The sequence below is a fragment of the Phoenix dactylifera genome, chromosome 17, assembly GCF_009389715.1.
Source record: "Phoenix dactylifera cultivar Barhee BC4 chromosome 17, palm_55x_up_171113_PBpolish2nd_filt_p, whole genome shotgun sequence".
NCBI classification, from domain to species: domain Eukaryota; kingdom Viridiplantae; phylum Streptophyta; class Magnoliopsida; order Arecales; family Arecaceae; genus Phoenix; species Phoenix dactylifera.
Window position 1 is genome coordinate 3,419,239 of NC_052408.1, and position 19,205 is coordinate 3,438,443.

The 19,205-nt window shown below is 36.0% G+C and overlaps 1 protein-coding gene across 1 annotated transcript; it reads right to left on the minus strand.

Annotated features, from left to right (window-relative positions):
- Positions 1-973: 973 nt before the first annotated feature.
- On the minus strand, positions 974-17,792 carry LOC103695511. Its single transcript, XM_039114762.1, has 5 exons — positions 17,428-17,792; positions 12,319-12,524; positions 10,088-10,186; positions 4,360-4,433; positions 974-1,477 (listed from the first exon to the last, which is right to left on the minus strand). Exons 1-5 carry the CDS (start codon positions 17,729-17,731, stop codon positions 1,252-1,254), a joined length of 909 nt encoding a protein of 302 aa, XP_038970690.1. The 5' UTR covers positions 17,732-17,792; the 3' UTR covers positions 974-1,251.
- Positions 17,793-19,205: the final 1,413 nt, after the last annotated feature.

Consider the following 19,205-nt stretch of genomic DNA (forward strand, 5'->3'; position numbering starts at 1 on the left):
ATCTACTCTCTATGTTTCCATAACCATCAGATCTCGTATCATGATCTTTTTGCTAGGCTGATAGGAGAATCTCATGAATTACCATACCTGATCGACCTCTAAATTCACCATAGCTTGTCTTCACTCGGCACGACTATGGCTGCTTTCTAGCCTATCCTGGCCAATACTCTGTTTACTCGGCTTGTGGGATATTATATAGATCCCCGAAATGAGCTATCTCCAAGCTTTAATTGGTCTGCTTCGGTCTACCATCTCAGTTTGTCGGTTTAGGATGTTCGGCTAAAAACCTCATCATCATTATCTTATCCTGACCTTACCAAATGGCCAAGTACGTGTGTTACCTTTTAAACGCCATCATTAACTAAGATGTGGCATAAACAACTAAATATTGGGCTCTGCAAGCAATGACTCGCTTTGTTTGGGAACCTGAGCTCCGACTCGCTGACATCAGATAAATAAGGTGAAGAGTAGCCTAGCTTATAAAAGATAAGAAAAAACATAGCATCATCTTCTTCTTCTTACAGGCACACTGATATCTACGTCAGAAATTTCTGTAAATGTATCATCCCATGCAAAGGCTGCCGCATATGAATCCTGGAGCCGGCTTTGGAAAAGCATATAACGATTAATCCAGGAGAATTCTAATCTAACATTCCTATTAGTCCTGCATCCACATTAGCAGCGGTCCAGGAGAATGTACCACAGAGGCCTTTTTTTTTTTTTTAGATAGCGATCTCTGTAAGGAGTTGAAAGCCATAGATAAAAAGATAATCCAAAATCCCCAGGGGAAGGAAATTCCATATTTTGAGGCAAAACATATTTCAGTTAAACTATAAAATACAATTTTAAAGAGATTATGTTACTTTGTTAGGACTGCTTGGCTTCAATATGCCAAAACATCTTCTGATCTCCAAAGATTACTTTCATCTTTTCAAGGAGGAACCCCAATACCAGATGCGTGGCATTCGAAAGATACCAACAATTGAGCAATATTCCATTAACAAAAAGAATATGTTCATCGGCCTTCAACATAGCAAAACTTTGTTGAAGAACTTGCATGTATAAACTGCACATAGTGCACATATTTTGAAAATTGCAAATGATTGTACTAACAGGAGTGGATGAACAAATAGCTTGGGAGAAAAAAGAGATCTCTCAATTCAGGGAATCTTGATTCAGATAAATCTACTGATTAGTGTATAAGAAATCTTAAGATGATAATAATATATATATAGCAAGCCAAACCATCCATTAGAATAGCTCCAAGGACTCTATAACCCGTCGCGCATGGATGTGCAATGCAGTCTGCCTCTGCTCTGGGTCTAGGGTGGATCCAAACTGGCTTGCTGCCCATATTAGAGATGCGCACTTCTCACCTAAAAGTCGCCTTACATCATCATGTATGCTTCCCAAGGGAGAGTTTTCCATCCCATTTACATGCCCAATGAGTATCAGTAGGAACTCTCCGCATTTTAACCTGCAGAAGGAATAGCAATATGATGCATCCGAGCATGATTTAGGACAGAAATAGCTTTTCTGATGTTTAAGCAAGCCCTCCCCCAGGGGAAGGAAAACAGAAAAACCATAAGTATTTCAGAGAAAAAGTTCATGAAAATTTTGAATGATTGAATAGACCTAGCACTTGAGCTTCCAATGGAGCCTGGTAAATTTCTTAAGAGTGAAAAATGTTCAGCTATTTCAGAACATTAGAAGGAATCCAAGAAAACCTTTTAAATAAAGTAAAGAATAGGTTCAGACAGCCTCCTACTCGGCAACAGAATAGATAATTGGTAAATATCATCAACCATGAGAGAAATCAAGAAAATCTCTGACCAAGCATCACATGCATTTAGATTATGATTCTAGAAGACCAACTCCTGAAATAAAAACCAAAACAACAACAACAACAATAATCAGGTGAAGCTCTTTTTTTTTTTTTTTGAAACTTTATGATCTAATATGTAAGTAATGTCAGGTTAGTGAGATGCCATGGACCCTTGTATTAGCCTAAAGAGGCAATTCTGTAATTCTATCTAGAGATGATGAAAGCGAAAAGGGCAATAAAGAAATCATGATGAAAGGTATTACACTTCAATCTGACAAGCAAAACCATCAACATCCAAATCTTTGATTATACCACCCAAAAAGCAATGCTTATATATGAACATCGTTCCAAGATAATGTGCATGTGCTTAGAAGCATGAACTTCTGTATTGTGGTACTGAATTCATTCTTGCTTCCCGCAACATTGGAATTGCTTCCCTTTTAATCTCAAGAGGTTCTGTCCATGGTTCTTGAACACATCTGACAGGTAAGAAAGAAGTACCTCTAGTAATTGTTACTTGAAGTATGAAACTTCCAAAAAGTAGTATAATGTAGATGCCTTGCTAATTTACTTGCCTCACAAGAATGTCTAAAAATTGGAATAAATTCAATGCTGAGCCTAACTGAACTTGCAGCCACTCTGAAACCCCTAACATGTTGGAGACCTTGGGGTGACTAAGGTAAATATAGATCATTCACAATTAAGATCATATGAATCCACAAATTCAGCGTCAAGACATGGCTTCTAAGAGCTTGTTAATTCATATGAGACATCCTGGTCAATGAAAGCATTGAAATTGAGCAAGACTAATAGTCTGATTAATAATAAAATGGTGAAAAATAAATGTTATGCCTGAAACCTCTGAAGATATTATGAAGAGATTTTGGCAAGATGGAGCAGTGAGACCAAAATAGGTCCAAGGAGTGAAAGGATATAAAGATCGGAGAAGGAGAGACAGAGAAAGAGAGAGAGAGAGAGGGTGCACACAGTTAAAATGGAACAAAAGAAAAACAAATGCCCAATATTGCTAAGACAACAGGCAAAAACAGAATAGACAAAGGGAAAGGTCGTGTAAGTCCATGCATAACCAATACATAAAGAAAGAAATGTGACATGAACAAAAGAGAAACATAATGAACTATGAAGAATAGAACCAAAGGCAACCAGAATATCACTTTAAACAGAATACAGCAATATTCACCAATTGGAATGGAGAGCATCAATAACCTACCACAATCCTTTTAGATCCAATACCTAAGACTTTCGAGGGGGAGGGGAACCACAGAGCATGAGAGTTCTGCAGATTTGAGCACATTTTGACATTTAATAATTTGTCGATGACATAAGCTGGTATCAATACTAACACAAGAGGATTTTTAATTCTTCACACCCAATAATTGGATCAGGCACCAAACTGTGAAGCTCTTACAGGTGGCCTGATATGGACTCTGTTACCAAGACAGCTGAAGAGAAATGTCAGATTCAAAAGAATTGTACAATGCTAGCAACCATAACATGTGCAACAACATGCAGTCATCATAGTGGTGATAACACCAAATAGAATAAGAGAAACAATTTTTATAAAGAGTACTGATGAAGATAGGAGTCAAGAAAAGGTACACCAGTAATGTACATTTAAAAGGGATAATAACAGTAAAAATTCTAAACTTAACTGTACTACACCAGTCTTAAATTACCCATATATGACAAAACTACCAAAGGACTCCCAATTAGGATTGATGATCCCAGGCTTCCACACATTGTTACCTAGTTTCAGTGTAAAATTTTGCTGAACTATTATACAGAGACTATTTTGATGCATATAATTTGGCATAGGAATTTAGGCCACAAGCAGCTTATTGGAGAATTTCTAGAACTTACTGAAAGTCACCCTTAAAAGAATTCCAAAAAGTATAAGACCAAGACGATTTATACTTTCCCATTACAAAACCTAATGATCAGGTGATTCAGATTCAATTTTACTCCTTGCACCATCTTGAGAAAACATCTACACTTTTTGTCAAATCGTACAGCTTTCACTGGTTTTGCAGATTAAAAGCTCAGGTAGTGGAGAAAAGCCTAAGTATGACAAAATGGCAGAAGGCCACTTTGACCATCAAAATACTCTACCTGCACTTTTGACTTTTAGGATGTCCAAGGGAAGACTAAAAAGTGTGGTCTAGGAGCAATTTTTACATATTGTATACAGAATTAACTTCTCCACATCTACTGGAATGCTTTAACTATTCTATATTTGACTTGAAATCTTTTCTACATCAAGTGTCTGTCCCGATCAGGAGTTCAAAACTGAGCTTTGAAAAAACATCTGCTTGATTTTCATTACCTATCAAGGTACCATGAAATACTCCAATTTAATGGGGAAGAAAAAACTAAATGAGAAGAAGTTATACTTCCAAAGATAACTCCTGAAATTTTATACAAATAGAGTAAAATGAAATAACATGCCACCTGTAACAAGTAAGAGGAAGCACAAGGAGAAAAGACAATGAAGCCCAACAAGTCAAAAAAATAACCTTATATTTTCACCTCCTTGCTCATCTTTTATGAGTTCTGTAACCTTTTCAATGCCACGGCATTCCTCAAAATCCTAAACAAAATAAAAATTATGTCAATAAGATGGGGAGAAGAAAAACATGAAAAAGCCATGCCAACAAAATCATGTATGCTGACACACATTACAGTAAATAACGTTTGACTTCTTTTTTTCTTATTGCCAACCATTAGTTCTGCACTTGTTATGCAGAGTGTTTTACGTACTATATCATATTGTACCGGTCGATGCCAAGCAATACCATATAGTATAATAGGAAACCAAATAATACAAAGGCTCAATATGGTACCATACCCACACATGGTACGGGTGCTTTTGCCGATTTACCACTTTTACCATGCATTGGTACAGGAGCATACTACGCCATACCGTATTGGTAAGGTACCAGCATGGAACCCAGTACTGAGACATAAAATGTTGATTGTAAATATACATATGTCTGTGGAAGATGCACCCATCCATCCATCCATTCAATCTCCTCTCCATATGAATATCTCTAAAGTATGACAACAAAGGGTTATTGATAACTTATCTTTAACAGTAGCACCATTTCAGGCCCTAGATTTTTTTTTTCTCCAAATCAGCATATTCAAGTGAAAAAAAAAATTGATCAATTTCCATTAAAAAAACGACTAAAGAGTTATTTGCTAGAGGAATATATTTTAGAAGATATTGGTGATGAAAATTTTATATCCAAGTTTGCTATTCTTATATAGATGTAATGTTCTAAAGTAATCTATCATCAAAAATAGTGGTCTTTTTCTACTTCTTGTACCTCCTTTAAGCATTCCACACAAAAACAACCTTCTTAATATTTTGAAGTCGAGGTTTCAGATCTCGCAGTATGCCCCTTAGCATTCAAGTATCAGTAAGGTAAGAGATCCAAAACAACCACGTATCTGCTCACAGCTCACTGGACAAGACAATACCCCCCACAACAAGGTGCACAGTATAAGGGGAGCCATGGTCATAATCATTAAAAACATATTGAAACTGCCATGCCTCCAACCAGAGATCGCAAGCTAGAGGGTCATGGAAACCACCACATACTCATAGAAAACTCTTCCCACAAGCATGCAAGGCATGTCATCATGATATCATATAGCACACAACAAAATAAACAATCAATTAAATAAACCAAGTGTTTAAATAACTAAAAATCCAAACTTTAATGTCTCAAAATTTCAATAATATTCAAGGTCTTACATCAGACTTTAAGAAACCCTAATCTAGAATGAAGAAAATCAAACTTTGCTTCTAATCACTTTCCCGAAGCATAACCCCGTGGTAACTTAATTTTCAAGATCTGTAAAAAAATAATAAGATATGGAATAATGAACTAGACAAACCAATAAGCAATTAATTAGATTAATCATGCAATAAAATAAATAATAATTTATAGAAAATAAGCACATGGAATTCATTAGTTCAAAACCAAATCTAGATATACAACATAATCAAAATATTATACATGAGAATCAAATCTTTCTCAAAATTTAAATTTCATTCATAATTCTAAGTTCTTTCAAAATGTTAAAATCATCCTATCAACCATGAGCTATGACCATACTTTTTCTATGGCAAGTTCATGATACCGCGCATCTTTTTACGGCAAAGTCCTTCAGGACCGCATATCTGCTTGCGGTATGCCGCGAATCTTCTTGGGACATACCCCCTTTATGACTAATCAAATGCCAATATATTAGCCTCTATTGGCGGGGTCCCTAACATACTTAAGATGAGAGTCCACAACCATCTCGAATCAAAATTCTTTTGACAAATCACATTTCATATTTCGATTCAATAAGAATACATATAATCATAAGGTATCAAAATCAATCGAGCATAATCCATAATAAGATCAATACTTTCGATCAAGCATCAACATAATATTCAAAAATAAAGCATATTCAATAATAAAATACCATTTATCAAATTTATGCATCATCAATAGTATGATTCAAAATTTATTAATATAATAATCTATAAATCTAAGAAAAGTGAAGCATTACTTACCAATGCAAGAACAACTGTAGATAAATCCCACTAATTCTAAAAGCCTCCTTTGGAATCTATTATCCAAAATATAGCCATGATATAACACTCCCCCATAAGATTAAGCCCAATAATTAAAGAATAATGCGATGAAAATTAGGGATACATTCGATAATCATAAGAAAAAGGTGGAGGAATGATAGGCTGACCATGTGGCAGCGTTCGACGGCTTGAGCCGGTCTGCTCTAGGTAATCTTGCCAATCAATCACAAAACAAGAATCAAAACAAGATATAGATATCACTACATGGATTAATGATAATGTACTCTAGCGATGCACATCTAGGATCAAGGTGTGGGTTGGGGCACTGTATGACCCAATGAGAGGTTCAGGGTCTGTTGCTAGGGTCAATCGCAAGTCATAGGGATGAGACACTCCGAGGTCCACCATCCCAAGAGAGAGTAGAAGTGAGAGAAGATGAAGAGAGAACAAAAGAAGACAATAGGAGAGAGAGTATGAAGAAATCTCAAAATAGGGGAACTGATCGACCTTCTCTTAGGAGAGAAGGTTAGGAGAGAGGCAATGGTTCGTGCTGGTGGTGGTACTTCATGACCAATCGGCAAGAGGCTACAACCGGTAGTGGAAGGCCAGTGAGAGGCTAGAAAACAACTAAAACAAGAAAAGCTCATCACAAAACAAAGGACCATAGAGTTTTTGTGTAGATTCAAGCATAACTTGCTCGTCGGTAGCTGGAACTCTAACACCAACCATCTTCACTAAGAGATGGTTGGGGAAGGAATAAAGGCAGCTGGCTTTGCAAAATAGAATTAAAACCCAACAGTTTGCAAAACATGGGAGGTGAATCCTAAGTTACATATGGTGATTTCTCACCGGAAATCAAACCAACAGGACGCCATCGAGAAGGTAAAAGCTAGAAAAGGAAATAGCAAGTGGTGGGCGAGCTTCATACTGCATCATCGATGAGGTTAGGTCGCTGATTCTGGTGAATCTTATGAACCCAAAATAGGGCACAATGGATTGCTTCCAAAAAAAAATCAAACCACCCCCGAGGGACATCTAGGTCTCTCGTTCAGCTTTTGCAGTGACCCAGGTGGTCTATATCTCCTGGGAGCCCCTATCCCCGAGCTTCTTCAAGATGAACTTTGATGGGAGTGTGACTGATGGTGGTAGCAGGCTGGAGCTAGTTTCATGAGCAAGGATCCCAACTCTAGACTCATCATGGTTGAGGTACAGCAAATTTTGATATCTCCGTTCCTAGTGTGGAGCTGAGGGCTGCCTAGGAGGGCATTACTTTTGCAAGGCTCGTCTTGGGAGCTAACTGTATTTAGTTATTTACCTTGAAAGAGATTCGACTACGATGATCGAGTGGATCTAGGGCCAGCATAGGGGTAGCGATGGACATCCACTTATGCAAGACATCCGTAGGTTGACGATGGTCTGTGGTGCTTTCCAGTCAACTCATGTATACTGAAAGGCAAACAAGGCTACTGACTGGGTCACCTCTTTTGTTGCCCAACATTCGGGTAGTATCCTTTAGGAGAGCTAAGAGACTATCCCAACCCCTTTGCGTCATCTTCTTTTTTTTTTTTGACTTTTTAGGATGTATTCATGGTAGAACAGTATGATCCACCTGGACTATCAAAAAAAAAAAAACACAAAAGAGGGAGGGACGGAGAGAAAGAGAGAGAGCTATGGGAGGTGAACGTGGGATTTAATAAATAGCAAACTCGTCGAAGGTTGAGAAGGAGATGAACTTGTCTCCGACTGGAATGGGGACTCTTCCCCCTCCCCCCATCGAATTAGGACAGATCGAATGGACCTCGTCCCAACATCAAGTCATGGGCCGCATCCAAACCAAGCCTAAGCCTGTTACGAGATTAGGCCAGCCTATGACTGGGCCTTCCAAAAACCTATCGGCCAAGAGTCCAAGTCACCAGATCACTGGTCCAACTGCCAAGTCAATCAATTGATCAGAGTTTACATTTAAAATATATTTTTAACATTTAAAAAAATATGATATATAATTAATAAAATTGAATATGCATAATAATAGATAAATTTTTTATTTTAAATGTTACTCTATGGATCATATGGTTCAATATTGTAGGTAATAACTCTGCTCACACTAGAAACAGAAACTAGACCGGCCAGAGGTCTAGGTCATCAGTTTTCCGATCTAACCAGCCAAACTGATCCAGGTTTAATAACTATGACCAAGGTTGCTATAATATAGCATAGTAAGGTTGAGTTTTTAAGCCTTGTCCAAAATACAAATAAAGCATTAGCAAAGAATCTTAAAGAGGTTCCCATGATATTCTCAACATGTGGATATTTAAGCCAAAATTATTCAAGCACAAATAGCCTAAAGTCATACATAAGAACAACAATATTATAAAGGATAGCAAATCTAACCCAATGACACCAAGACGTATGATGGTGGCCAATAATGACCTCCACCAAGAAGTGGCCAAAGCCTCAAAAGCCTTTCAGAAAACAAGCTTAACCTTGTTAATTACTGGATCACATAATAGCATAACTCAAATTTAAACTGAAATACTTACATATTCACCTGTACAATAATAGGGTGGCAGCTACATTTCCCCAAAAAAATGTTAGTTTTGCATTGTTTGACATCAAAACACGAGTTTGCACTATATGATGCACTAGTATAAGTGCCACAAAACACCAAAGTACTATAGTTCAAAAAGGGGAACACTCCTCCCCAAAAATTCAAGACATCTGATTTATGATCATTCCTCCAAAAGAAGATACATCCAAAACCATTAACTGAAGCAACGGAATTAGGATCCAACTTAAGCCCCAGTATCTTATGAATCTTACAGATCAATTTGCAAGATCCATCATTTTCCTTCAAAGTCGACCACAGTGAGCATAGTTGCAATGGTTAATATATCTTATACTAGTACATTATTCAAGCGCTAAAGTTGTTTGACATAATAAATTTGGTTAACATAAGCACCAGAGGTTTTGAACTAGAGGCGTCAGGTATCAAGAGTTATATCGTCAACTTGAACCTGGATATTCAACAACGTTGGCAGGTATGCTTTATTTGAGGAAATTATTTTTTATATTCAACCAGCTGATGCTACACATTAGGTTTTAAATTCAATAATCATGTCTACATCAGATGACACTTGGGATAGTGTGAGAGTCTTACTATGCACTATGCCTCAGCATGCAAATGTGTGACCTATCAATATCTGTACATGAGGAAAGATTAGATAAACTTATTTTTATCAATTTCTGATACTTTCTATGCATGCATAATGATAAAGAAATTATATTAAATTGTTAAGAAATGCGCATCATAAACCATGAACCCACTTGGGTTTGCATTGCTATAATAGACATTCTTAAAGGCGAGGAGGAAAATGTTCAACCATAATGATGGCTCCAGACCAGAATTAATATCATGACAAAGAAACATATCGTAAAATTAACATTACTTGTCTCAATTCTCAATATAATGCCAGATATCACTGTGAATCATAGAGAACCAATTAAAACACAATGGTACTAATGATACTGAGGGATATCAACCAGTACTGAAACTCTACAATGTATAATATCCTTATGTATTTTCTACTGTGCTAATGAAGTTGTTGCATGTTATGTATTTCACAGCAAGGAAAAGATACAGAAAAATACCATACCATCTGGTTGGATGAACAATCCAACATTAATGCTAATAGGGCATCCAAGCATGCCTCTTGCTCAAGCACTCCTCGAGTGGACAACAAATTTATGAGTACCTGCATCAACAAAGCTAATTTCAGCCTCATATTAGCTACATGATATAACTTAAATTTATAACATCTTCAGGAACATTATCAATCAGAAGATATTAATACGAAGAAAAATAAACAAATAAATACAAGCATCTGCTACTCAATTTGCTAATTCCAGAATTCATAATATCAACAAAGAAAAAATCTTCTTTATAACTAACAAGGAAGCATGATGAAAGCACATAAACATGTAGAGAAGCTATACCGTGCTCCACTAGGACAATAAATAAGAACATGTTGGTTACTGTGCATAAACCAATCAATGGATTTAGTTACAGACCTGAGATATGTGATACAAAACCAAGTTCACCATTGATTTTTTTTTCACAATTATTTCCAATAAGTTCCAAAGAAAATCAGTATATCATTTATAGTCAATCAAATTATTGCAAGCATCAAATTAGAAAACATTTCTAGGTAAACAGAATCTTTTGGAAGAACACTGCAATTGCACTAATTATTAAGCAAGGTTCCTGAATATTAGATGGGAGGACGATACAATGCAGCTGGTTGTTTCTAGGTATGAACATGCCCTTCAATTAATCTGATTGCAAGTTTATTTCAAAGTTAATAAGTATCCAAGTCCAAATTTTATGCTTTCTTCATGACGAAAAAATATGATGGATAAAAAACAGAACAGAAAGAAATAATGAAAAATAAGACAACTTTATAGTAAGAACAAACATGTCTCAGATAAGCTAACTAATAGCAGTGGCATAACAACTTTAAACGAACATATGTCAGTAAGAGTTTTTTTTTGTTAAAAAAGACAGACTAGGAAAAGTGCAATGAATCTGAGATAGAAAAAACAGCAGTCAAAAGATTAAGAAGTTAGAACATTTGTCAAAAGCATTCCTCATGAAATGAAACCACAAGAAGCATACACCATCTAATTCAAATATTTTGCCAAATAATTTTTTGATTGTGTATTGTAAGTGGTAATCATGCAATGGTTTATGAGGCCTTGTTTGGGATTGCTGTTGGTAGTAGAGCTTGTGTCATAAGAGCTTTTGGAAGTAAAGCTTTTAGCAAAAAATCTATTTGCTATTTGATAACTACATTTCTAAAGTGTTGTTGAACTTCAATATCTGCTTAGTAACCGAATTAAGAAAGTATTTCTAGTATGGAGAATTGTTATTATAAAATATTCTTAATTTACAAATTATTTATTTTAAATAGTATAATATTAAAATTGTATAATATTATAATATAATATATAGTATAATATTATAGGAATATAATAGTGTTATACTATTAAAATATGATATTTGTGGCATAATAATGATAGTAACGTAGCCCTGTCATAATATTAGTATAATATAACATAATACACTATAATATAATATAATATAATATAATATAATGTAATATAATATTATAATATATTATATTATAGTATATAATATATTATATAATGCATAATATAGTATAATGTGTAGTATTATACTACAATATTATTTTTAAATTAACATATAGTGTAAAGTTTAGGGGTACTTTGGTCACATAATAGCTTCCCAACATGCTTTGAAAAGCACTTTTTGGGGAAGCTCCAAATTAGAGCTTTTGCAAGCAGAGATTTTTAGTTTCTAGGAGGACAAGAAAGTCGTTTCAGGATTTTTGCTAAACACCCATATATTGTCTAGAAGTGCATTTTGGGTTCCAGAAAGTGCTTTTGGCTTCTCCAAAAGCAATCCCAAACGAGGCCTAAGAAATACCTCCATAGCAAAAATAGCCAATGATAAATCTTATGCTAGATGCTCAAGTGCATAAAGTTGCCAATAGTTATCATGATACATGTTCTAACTGATTAAATTTTATGTGATATTTCTGTCAAATATTCATACAATATGAGATTATCAATGTAGCATGTATTATTGAGGGTGAGCCTGGGAGTAAGGCTATGTACATTTGACCTTCCCCAAACCTTGCAATAGCGGGAGCCTTGCACATTGGCCTGCCCTTTTTAATGTAGCACATTATTAACTGAATCATCAAATATTCCACAATGCAATCATGAAGAGATTAAAAAAATATTGAAGACTTCCAACTCAATGACAGGGAAAAAAATACTATGCTTGTAAGAGTATGATCTGTACCTTAATTGCCTTGTGTTTGTAGGCCAAAGATGCACTCCCACTATGGAGGAGACAACAACCTTCCAAAACCCTAAGAGCAAGGGCAACTTCCGAGTCTGTTGCAGGACCAATTATCTTCACAGGCTCCACTCCAAATATATGGTCCAAAGTCACAACAGGACTGTCTTTGGTTTGCCGCAAAGTATTCTGAAATAGAATAGGAATTACTGTTACAAAACATAATATCCTGTGTCAGTCAAACAGCACCTGGGAAAGATATCATATGCATAAATAATGAATAAAACTAGACATATAACATATTGCATCATTCTTAAGAAATTGCCTAATTACAAGGCCCATTATATGCATGGTTGTGTAATGAATGTTATGAATAACTCCACTCATTCCCAATAACTTATATTGTTTGCATTGTTCATATAAGCTACTTATATGCTGTCACATTTTAAAAATGCAAGTATCATTCATCATAGAGAAACCAGGTCATGCCGATAAGGTTCAAGTTAGAGAAACATCAGCCTGCTTCTTTTTGGCCACTTGCTCCTTTGGAGGTTGAATTTGCTAAAAATCAACCAATATGCAACTATTTAAGCCGAGAAATTGGATCGGATACGGATCGGATACTAACATATTCATATCCATATTTATTTTGTTTGATGAATACAGATACGGATACGGATGTTAGTCGGACGCAAAAATCTATATTTATATTTATTTTAAACGGATACAAATACCAATTGGATACCAAAATTATGGATATAAATACGAATATAAATCGGATAATTAAACTTTATGACCATAGAATCAAAGATATTTTAAATGGATGATAAATCAAGTTAATAGCATATTAATATGGTCATTTGTTTTTCTTAAAAATTCATAAATACCATATAAAATTAAATAGGTTTACAAATGGAATCGAATATTCAGATACGGATTGTATAATTGTTTATCCATATCCATATCCATTTTTCTTTGACGGATTTGGATATGGATATGGATATTAGTCGGATGGTCAAATTTCTATCCATATCCGGATAGATTCGAATATGAAAACAGATCCATACGGATATTATTCGATCCACTTTCACCGCTAAATTGTTTATTTAGTTTAAAATTTATTTTGGTGTTGGCTTTACTCATCCTACTTTACAATCCATTCTAAATTTTTGCTTCATCCTAAAATACCATAAGCATCGATAACTCTCTCGTCTTAAGTTTAAAAAATAGACCAAATAATCATGCACATCTAGGAAGGATAGATGTTTTAAATTGTGTGTTGTCTTTGTATCGAATAGGTATTAGATATTGATACTTGTCTGGTGCTTCTAGGATATGAGTTCGATACTTGTGTATCCTACTTTTCAAAATCAAGTAAGTGCTCCAGATACTTCTCAGATATATACTTCCTCGATACCTATCGGGATGAGGGGAGGGCATCTTCCTTCTTTTTTTAATGAATGTTAATTTTTAATGATGAATGATTAATTTTGGAGATTTTTATGTTGATATTACAGTATAGAATATGGATTGGGGTATACCAGTTTGAATGATGACTAAATGATAAGTTTGTGGAAGTTGATGTTATTGTATAGAATATGGAATGTTATTTTGACCATTCCCTATGCTTTACGAATGCTTATTTACATGCATATGTAATATATGTATGTATGTGTGAGTGTATATTCATTGATGTGTCATAGTCATATCATATCTTATCTTTTCGAGATTTGGTGTATCAACTTGTCCATATCTTGTCATACCCACATCCGGTATCAGCGTCCATGCATATAGATGTAGATAAACTACTAAGCAAGATTGGTTGTATCAGTACTGGACGTTGTATCGGTTGTCCAGTTGTATAGTATGGCACAGTATTAGTACCATGCCATTTCAGTTCGTTTCAGACCTATTTTTTAAAAAATTTTGAACTGAAGTCAGCATACGATTTGTTGATTTCGGTTCAAAATTCCTAAATAAAAGAAAAAAGAAAAGGACAGGGAGAAGGGGACATAAACAGGGGGAGGGGGAGGAGAGGGAGGGAGGGAGGAGAGAGAGGGATTACCAAAAGGGAAGATGTCGGAGTACCTTAGCCCGAAGTCCCTCCAGATGCGATCAAGAGAGAGAGAGAGAGAGGGGGGATGTCGGAGAGGAGGGACGGCTGAGCACCTCTGCTTGAAGCCCTTTCGAATGCGGTCGAAAGATAGAGAGGAAGAGTCAAGGAGAGAGAGAGAGGAACCAACCTTCTCTAGCGTCGATAGCGTTCAAGAGATCGAAATCGAGAGGTCCTAGGGTTCCGTCAGGGAGAACCTTCTAGAGAGGCATCAAGGGTTTTGAGAGAGACATCAAGCGCTTTGAGAGAGGGCGATTGGAAAATTAAATAGGCCAAATCAACTCGACGAGCTAAACCGTTTTAGGCCTGCATCGGTCTAGTTTGCTATGGGCCGAACCGCCTAATTTGGGTTGATTTGGCAGACCTTGCTACCAAGTATGTTAGATGTAGCAAATGGATTCTTAAGCCAATGAGATATTTGTTCGTTAGCACCCTTCTTCTCAACATGTTCACCAAGGAGAGGTTGATTGTTTGAATCCTCACAAATTTGGATAACGGCACGTCTAGAAAGCACAGATACTTCAGATTACATGCCATCTCCATATTAGATAATTATATTCATCAAATACATTTAGCACGTGATCTGGTCATGTTGTTTTAAATATCCTATTTTTCATAATCAAAAAAGGGTTCCTATGCTCTCTTAAGATGCCACCCCAATAACTTTAGCTATGTGAGGGAAGGCTCTTTTTGTGAATGATGACCATTTAACGATGAATAATTCATTTTGGAGTTTGTGATGCCGATATTGTTGCATGAAGTATGGGTGGCAGTTTATGGATTAGAAAAAAAACTATGCGTTGGATTTTGTGCATGTTGATTTATTATATAACATATGGACTATGTTATTTCATAACTAACTATATAGTTGCCTTTTTAAACATATGTAAAAGATATACTTCTTCATTGACATATCATATCCATATTGCAACCCATCTTTCAAGATTTGTGATATTAGCATATCCATAACATGTCAATTTTGTATCTTACATCCATGCTCCATGCTTCAAGGTGGTAACCCCGCCATCAGGTTTCTTAAAAAACTTAACTAACTCAACATCTCTTTTTGTAACATCACCTATTTGATCTAACATACTGTTAGTATGGTTTAATTATGTGATCGACTTCTCTAAACGGTGCAGCATGCATGTTTAAAACATGTTTATGAACCAATGGAGAAGGTCTTCTTGGTAGGTCATAAAATACTAAATGTATTTGGATGGCCCCAAATTAAATTTAGTTGTCAAAGTCAGTCCCTTTCTCACTAAAAACCGTATAGTTATAATCCTTTTCTTTAAAAAAAATGTCTTACGATACCATAGAGCTTAGTCTGCAGTTTTCTTCAGGATTTGTCATGCATCTTTTTATGTTAGTTATGCCTAGTGTCACTACAATATGGTATCATGACATATTGTGTTAACCGTAAACAATATGGGCACGACACATGATACTTCAATTTTTGGTGGAACTAGATGAGACTAATAAATGAAAATGCGCATCAATATAATTGTTTGCTAATGAGCTATATACTCTCTCAAAATGATATTTCAATCTTCTTCCTCTCGTATATTCTTTATGGGGCAATTGCAAGGTTGGTTTCGTAAAGGCCATGGACAAATCTCTCCTAGACATGAGTGAGAATGATGGAGAACTGATAAGTGGAAACTAGGGAGCAAGGAGTCCCTTCATGTTTTCCATTTTGTTCAATAACCTAGAGTCTGTGGATAATGCAGTATATGGGTGGTAGGTTTCTCCAACAATTGTATTTCTATGCTGAAGTTGCAATTTGATTGGAAAATAGTGGGATTATGTGGTGTTGCATCATTAGCTTTCTTTTCTGGTCATTTTTTTGTTTGAATGGATTTCTTTGTTTGTAAATTAGGAAATTCCAGTCCAACTATGGTTATTTTTTTTCCACGTTTCATCTATATCAACTAATATATGTTAAGATATTATTTTCGTAGTAAAGTTGACTTTATGCACTATGGGTCCAATGGGCTGTGTGCCAACAGACATTTCTAACCAATTAAACAGCAAGGATATGATTCAAGCTGAATCTTACTTGACTTTTAAAGCTAAATGACCCACTTGCTGTTGCCAATCCATCCATCATGGCTCCAATACCATGTTTGCCTTTAGCACTTGATGCGCCAACCTTTCTTTTACATGAGAGAACAGCATACAATGAACACCAAAGATCCTATTGTTTTTATTGATACATAATTTCTTCTCAAACTAGGACACATAATAATAAAACTACTCAAGATCTATATATCTAAATGAAAAAATAGGGGGACTTCTTCTAAAAGAGGGGAGAAATACTCTCGTTTTTGTCTCACGAGAAAGAACAAGTCAGAAAGTTCCACATTTTAAACCCCAATAATCCTTCATCCTCTCTATTTCTTTTTGCACAAAGTCACATGTCACTTCTTGATTATATTCTGAAATCAGTAAGAGTTCTTTCTTCAAGTATGTAAAGGTGAAAGGTTGAAAGAATTTGCTTGATGTTCCCATGCATAATTGCACAGGAGAGCACATTAGTATCTCCTAAGTTAACAACATCAATTCTCCTTCATCTTGTAATAACTAATGGCTTCATCGACTCCATCCATATCCAAAATGATACAACTTTGAGATCCAAACTCTCACACATTACCTTCATGCAACGTCACTCCAACTTCTTCCCATCATCACTCCTCAATCTGTGACTACCTTCACCCTCCTGATCCATGCCATGATCTTTAATTCTTCTCCATCTCTTGACATCCAAGTCACCATACATGACCATGTTAGAACCAATTGACTCCACAATTGTTACATAGACAATTTCAACCCCTCTCAATCCTCTACAGTAGAACGTATCACAAATCATTGTTACATAATATAGAAACTAATCAAAGAGAATCAACAGAGAAAAGGAACCAAAGATTGAAACCCTAGACTTGCGCACCCAAAAGGAGAGAGACTGATAGAGATAGGGAGATTGAAAAAGAGAAGACCTTGCAGCTCGGGAAAGGTTTGGGAGTGGCGGAAGAGGCGGATGGAGGCGTCGGAGTCGCCGACGGATCGGAGGAATTTGAGGAGATTCCGGAGGCCTCGGGTCCGGAGGAAGGAGAAGTCGGCCATGGCGTCCCGGAGGCCGGAGCGCAGGGCCAGCGTCACTTCCCGGTACATCCGCCGCCTGTTGAGGGAGGCGACCAGCTCCCCTACCTCCCCATCCCCTGGCGGCGGATACGGCGGCGGAAGACCCGACCCCGACGCCTCCTCGCGGCCGCGGCCCGCCGGCTCCTTCTTCAGGTTCATAGCGTTGGCCAGCTACGCGAGCGTCCGGCTCCGCCGTCGGTGCCTTTTAGCTTTACAATTGGGAATTTTGCTTTTTTGACTAACTTTTGTTATTTTCCGTTTGCTGAAACAGGGGCCCACATTTTATTGGGGTAATTAAGGGTCCACCTATTTTTTTTGGTAATTAAAGGCCCACCTTGTCAAATTTACGGATGCTTATATGTTCTCTAATCCAAGTTGCAGGTCATTCTATAATCCATTTGTTGTATTATTTGGATGGTAATTAGGGATAAGCAATCAAACACATGAATCATTTCGAAAGAGAAAAGCCTTAATTCCTCTCGCCGATAGCCACTCGATAGACTTATATAACACGTATAAGGGATTATCTGCAGATGTTATCATGAGGAAGCTACACTTTTATGATGTTTATTCTTCCTTATCTTTTATTCTACAGCTTTGAGTAATCTATTATCTATTTATATAATTAAAATAAAAGCCAGTTTATATTGTGCTCTACATTTGCCACATGAATATCCATGAAATTATTAATATTATCTTTATTTTAGATAAATAGATCTCTCATATTTAATCCATTTTAGTATCTATTCTATTACCTATTATATCTATTCTATAAATCTAAATGCTCGCACAATTTGTACTAAGCTCTTCATTTGCCATGTCTATATTAATAATATCATTAATATATTTTTTTTCATTTTTAGATGATAAATAATATGTATATATGTTCTATGTTATTATTTATTCTATTATATATTCTATTATATCTAATTTATACTATATTTCAAAAATAGTTGAAAAAAAAGAAGAAAAAACTATAGCTTATGTATTTTGTAGGTTATAAACTAGTATATATCTAAATAGAGGCTTATTTAGTACTGAAAGGGCTGGAAATGGATCAGGTTGGGCCGGGTCACACTCCCACCCGAGCTCGGCCCTAAATTTTTTTCGGGCTTCAGATCGGTTTTAGGTCCAAAAAGTTTTCAAAAACCCAGGCCCGAGCTTGGGCCCAAGCCTGGCCGGAGCCCAATTGGACCAGCCTGATGGAACTAAGCATTATGCCTATATAACTTCTTGTCCATCCAGGCCCAAGCCCGGCCCAAACTCCAATAGCAATAATGACATCCAAATATATAGATACAAATCTGCATTTCAAATAACATCCCCATAGATACAAATCACAAGTTATCTAGGTGAAACTAATCACTATAAGAGGCTAGCAAAATCAAAGTAAAGTTTATCGATGTATAAAAGGCTATTTAAACAATAACAATAATGCCATTCCAATAATCAAAACCAATGAAGACCTAATAAAGCCATCAGAACTACCAATCTACCATGAATATTGAACCCTATGGGCTTGTGTCCTCTATAAGATAAATTGCAAATAACTAGTATTGCTTTTGTTATAGCTACAGGCTCAGCTAGAAGTGTAAGCACTGTGAGCTTGCTATATAACTAGTAAGTATAATTA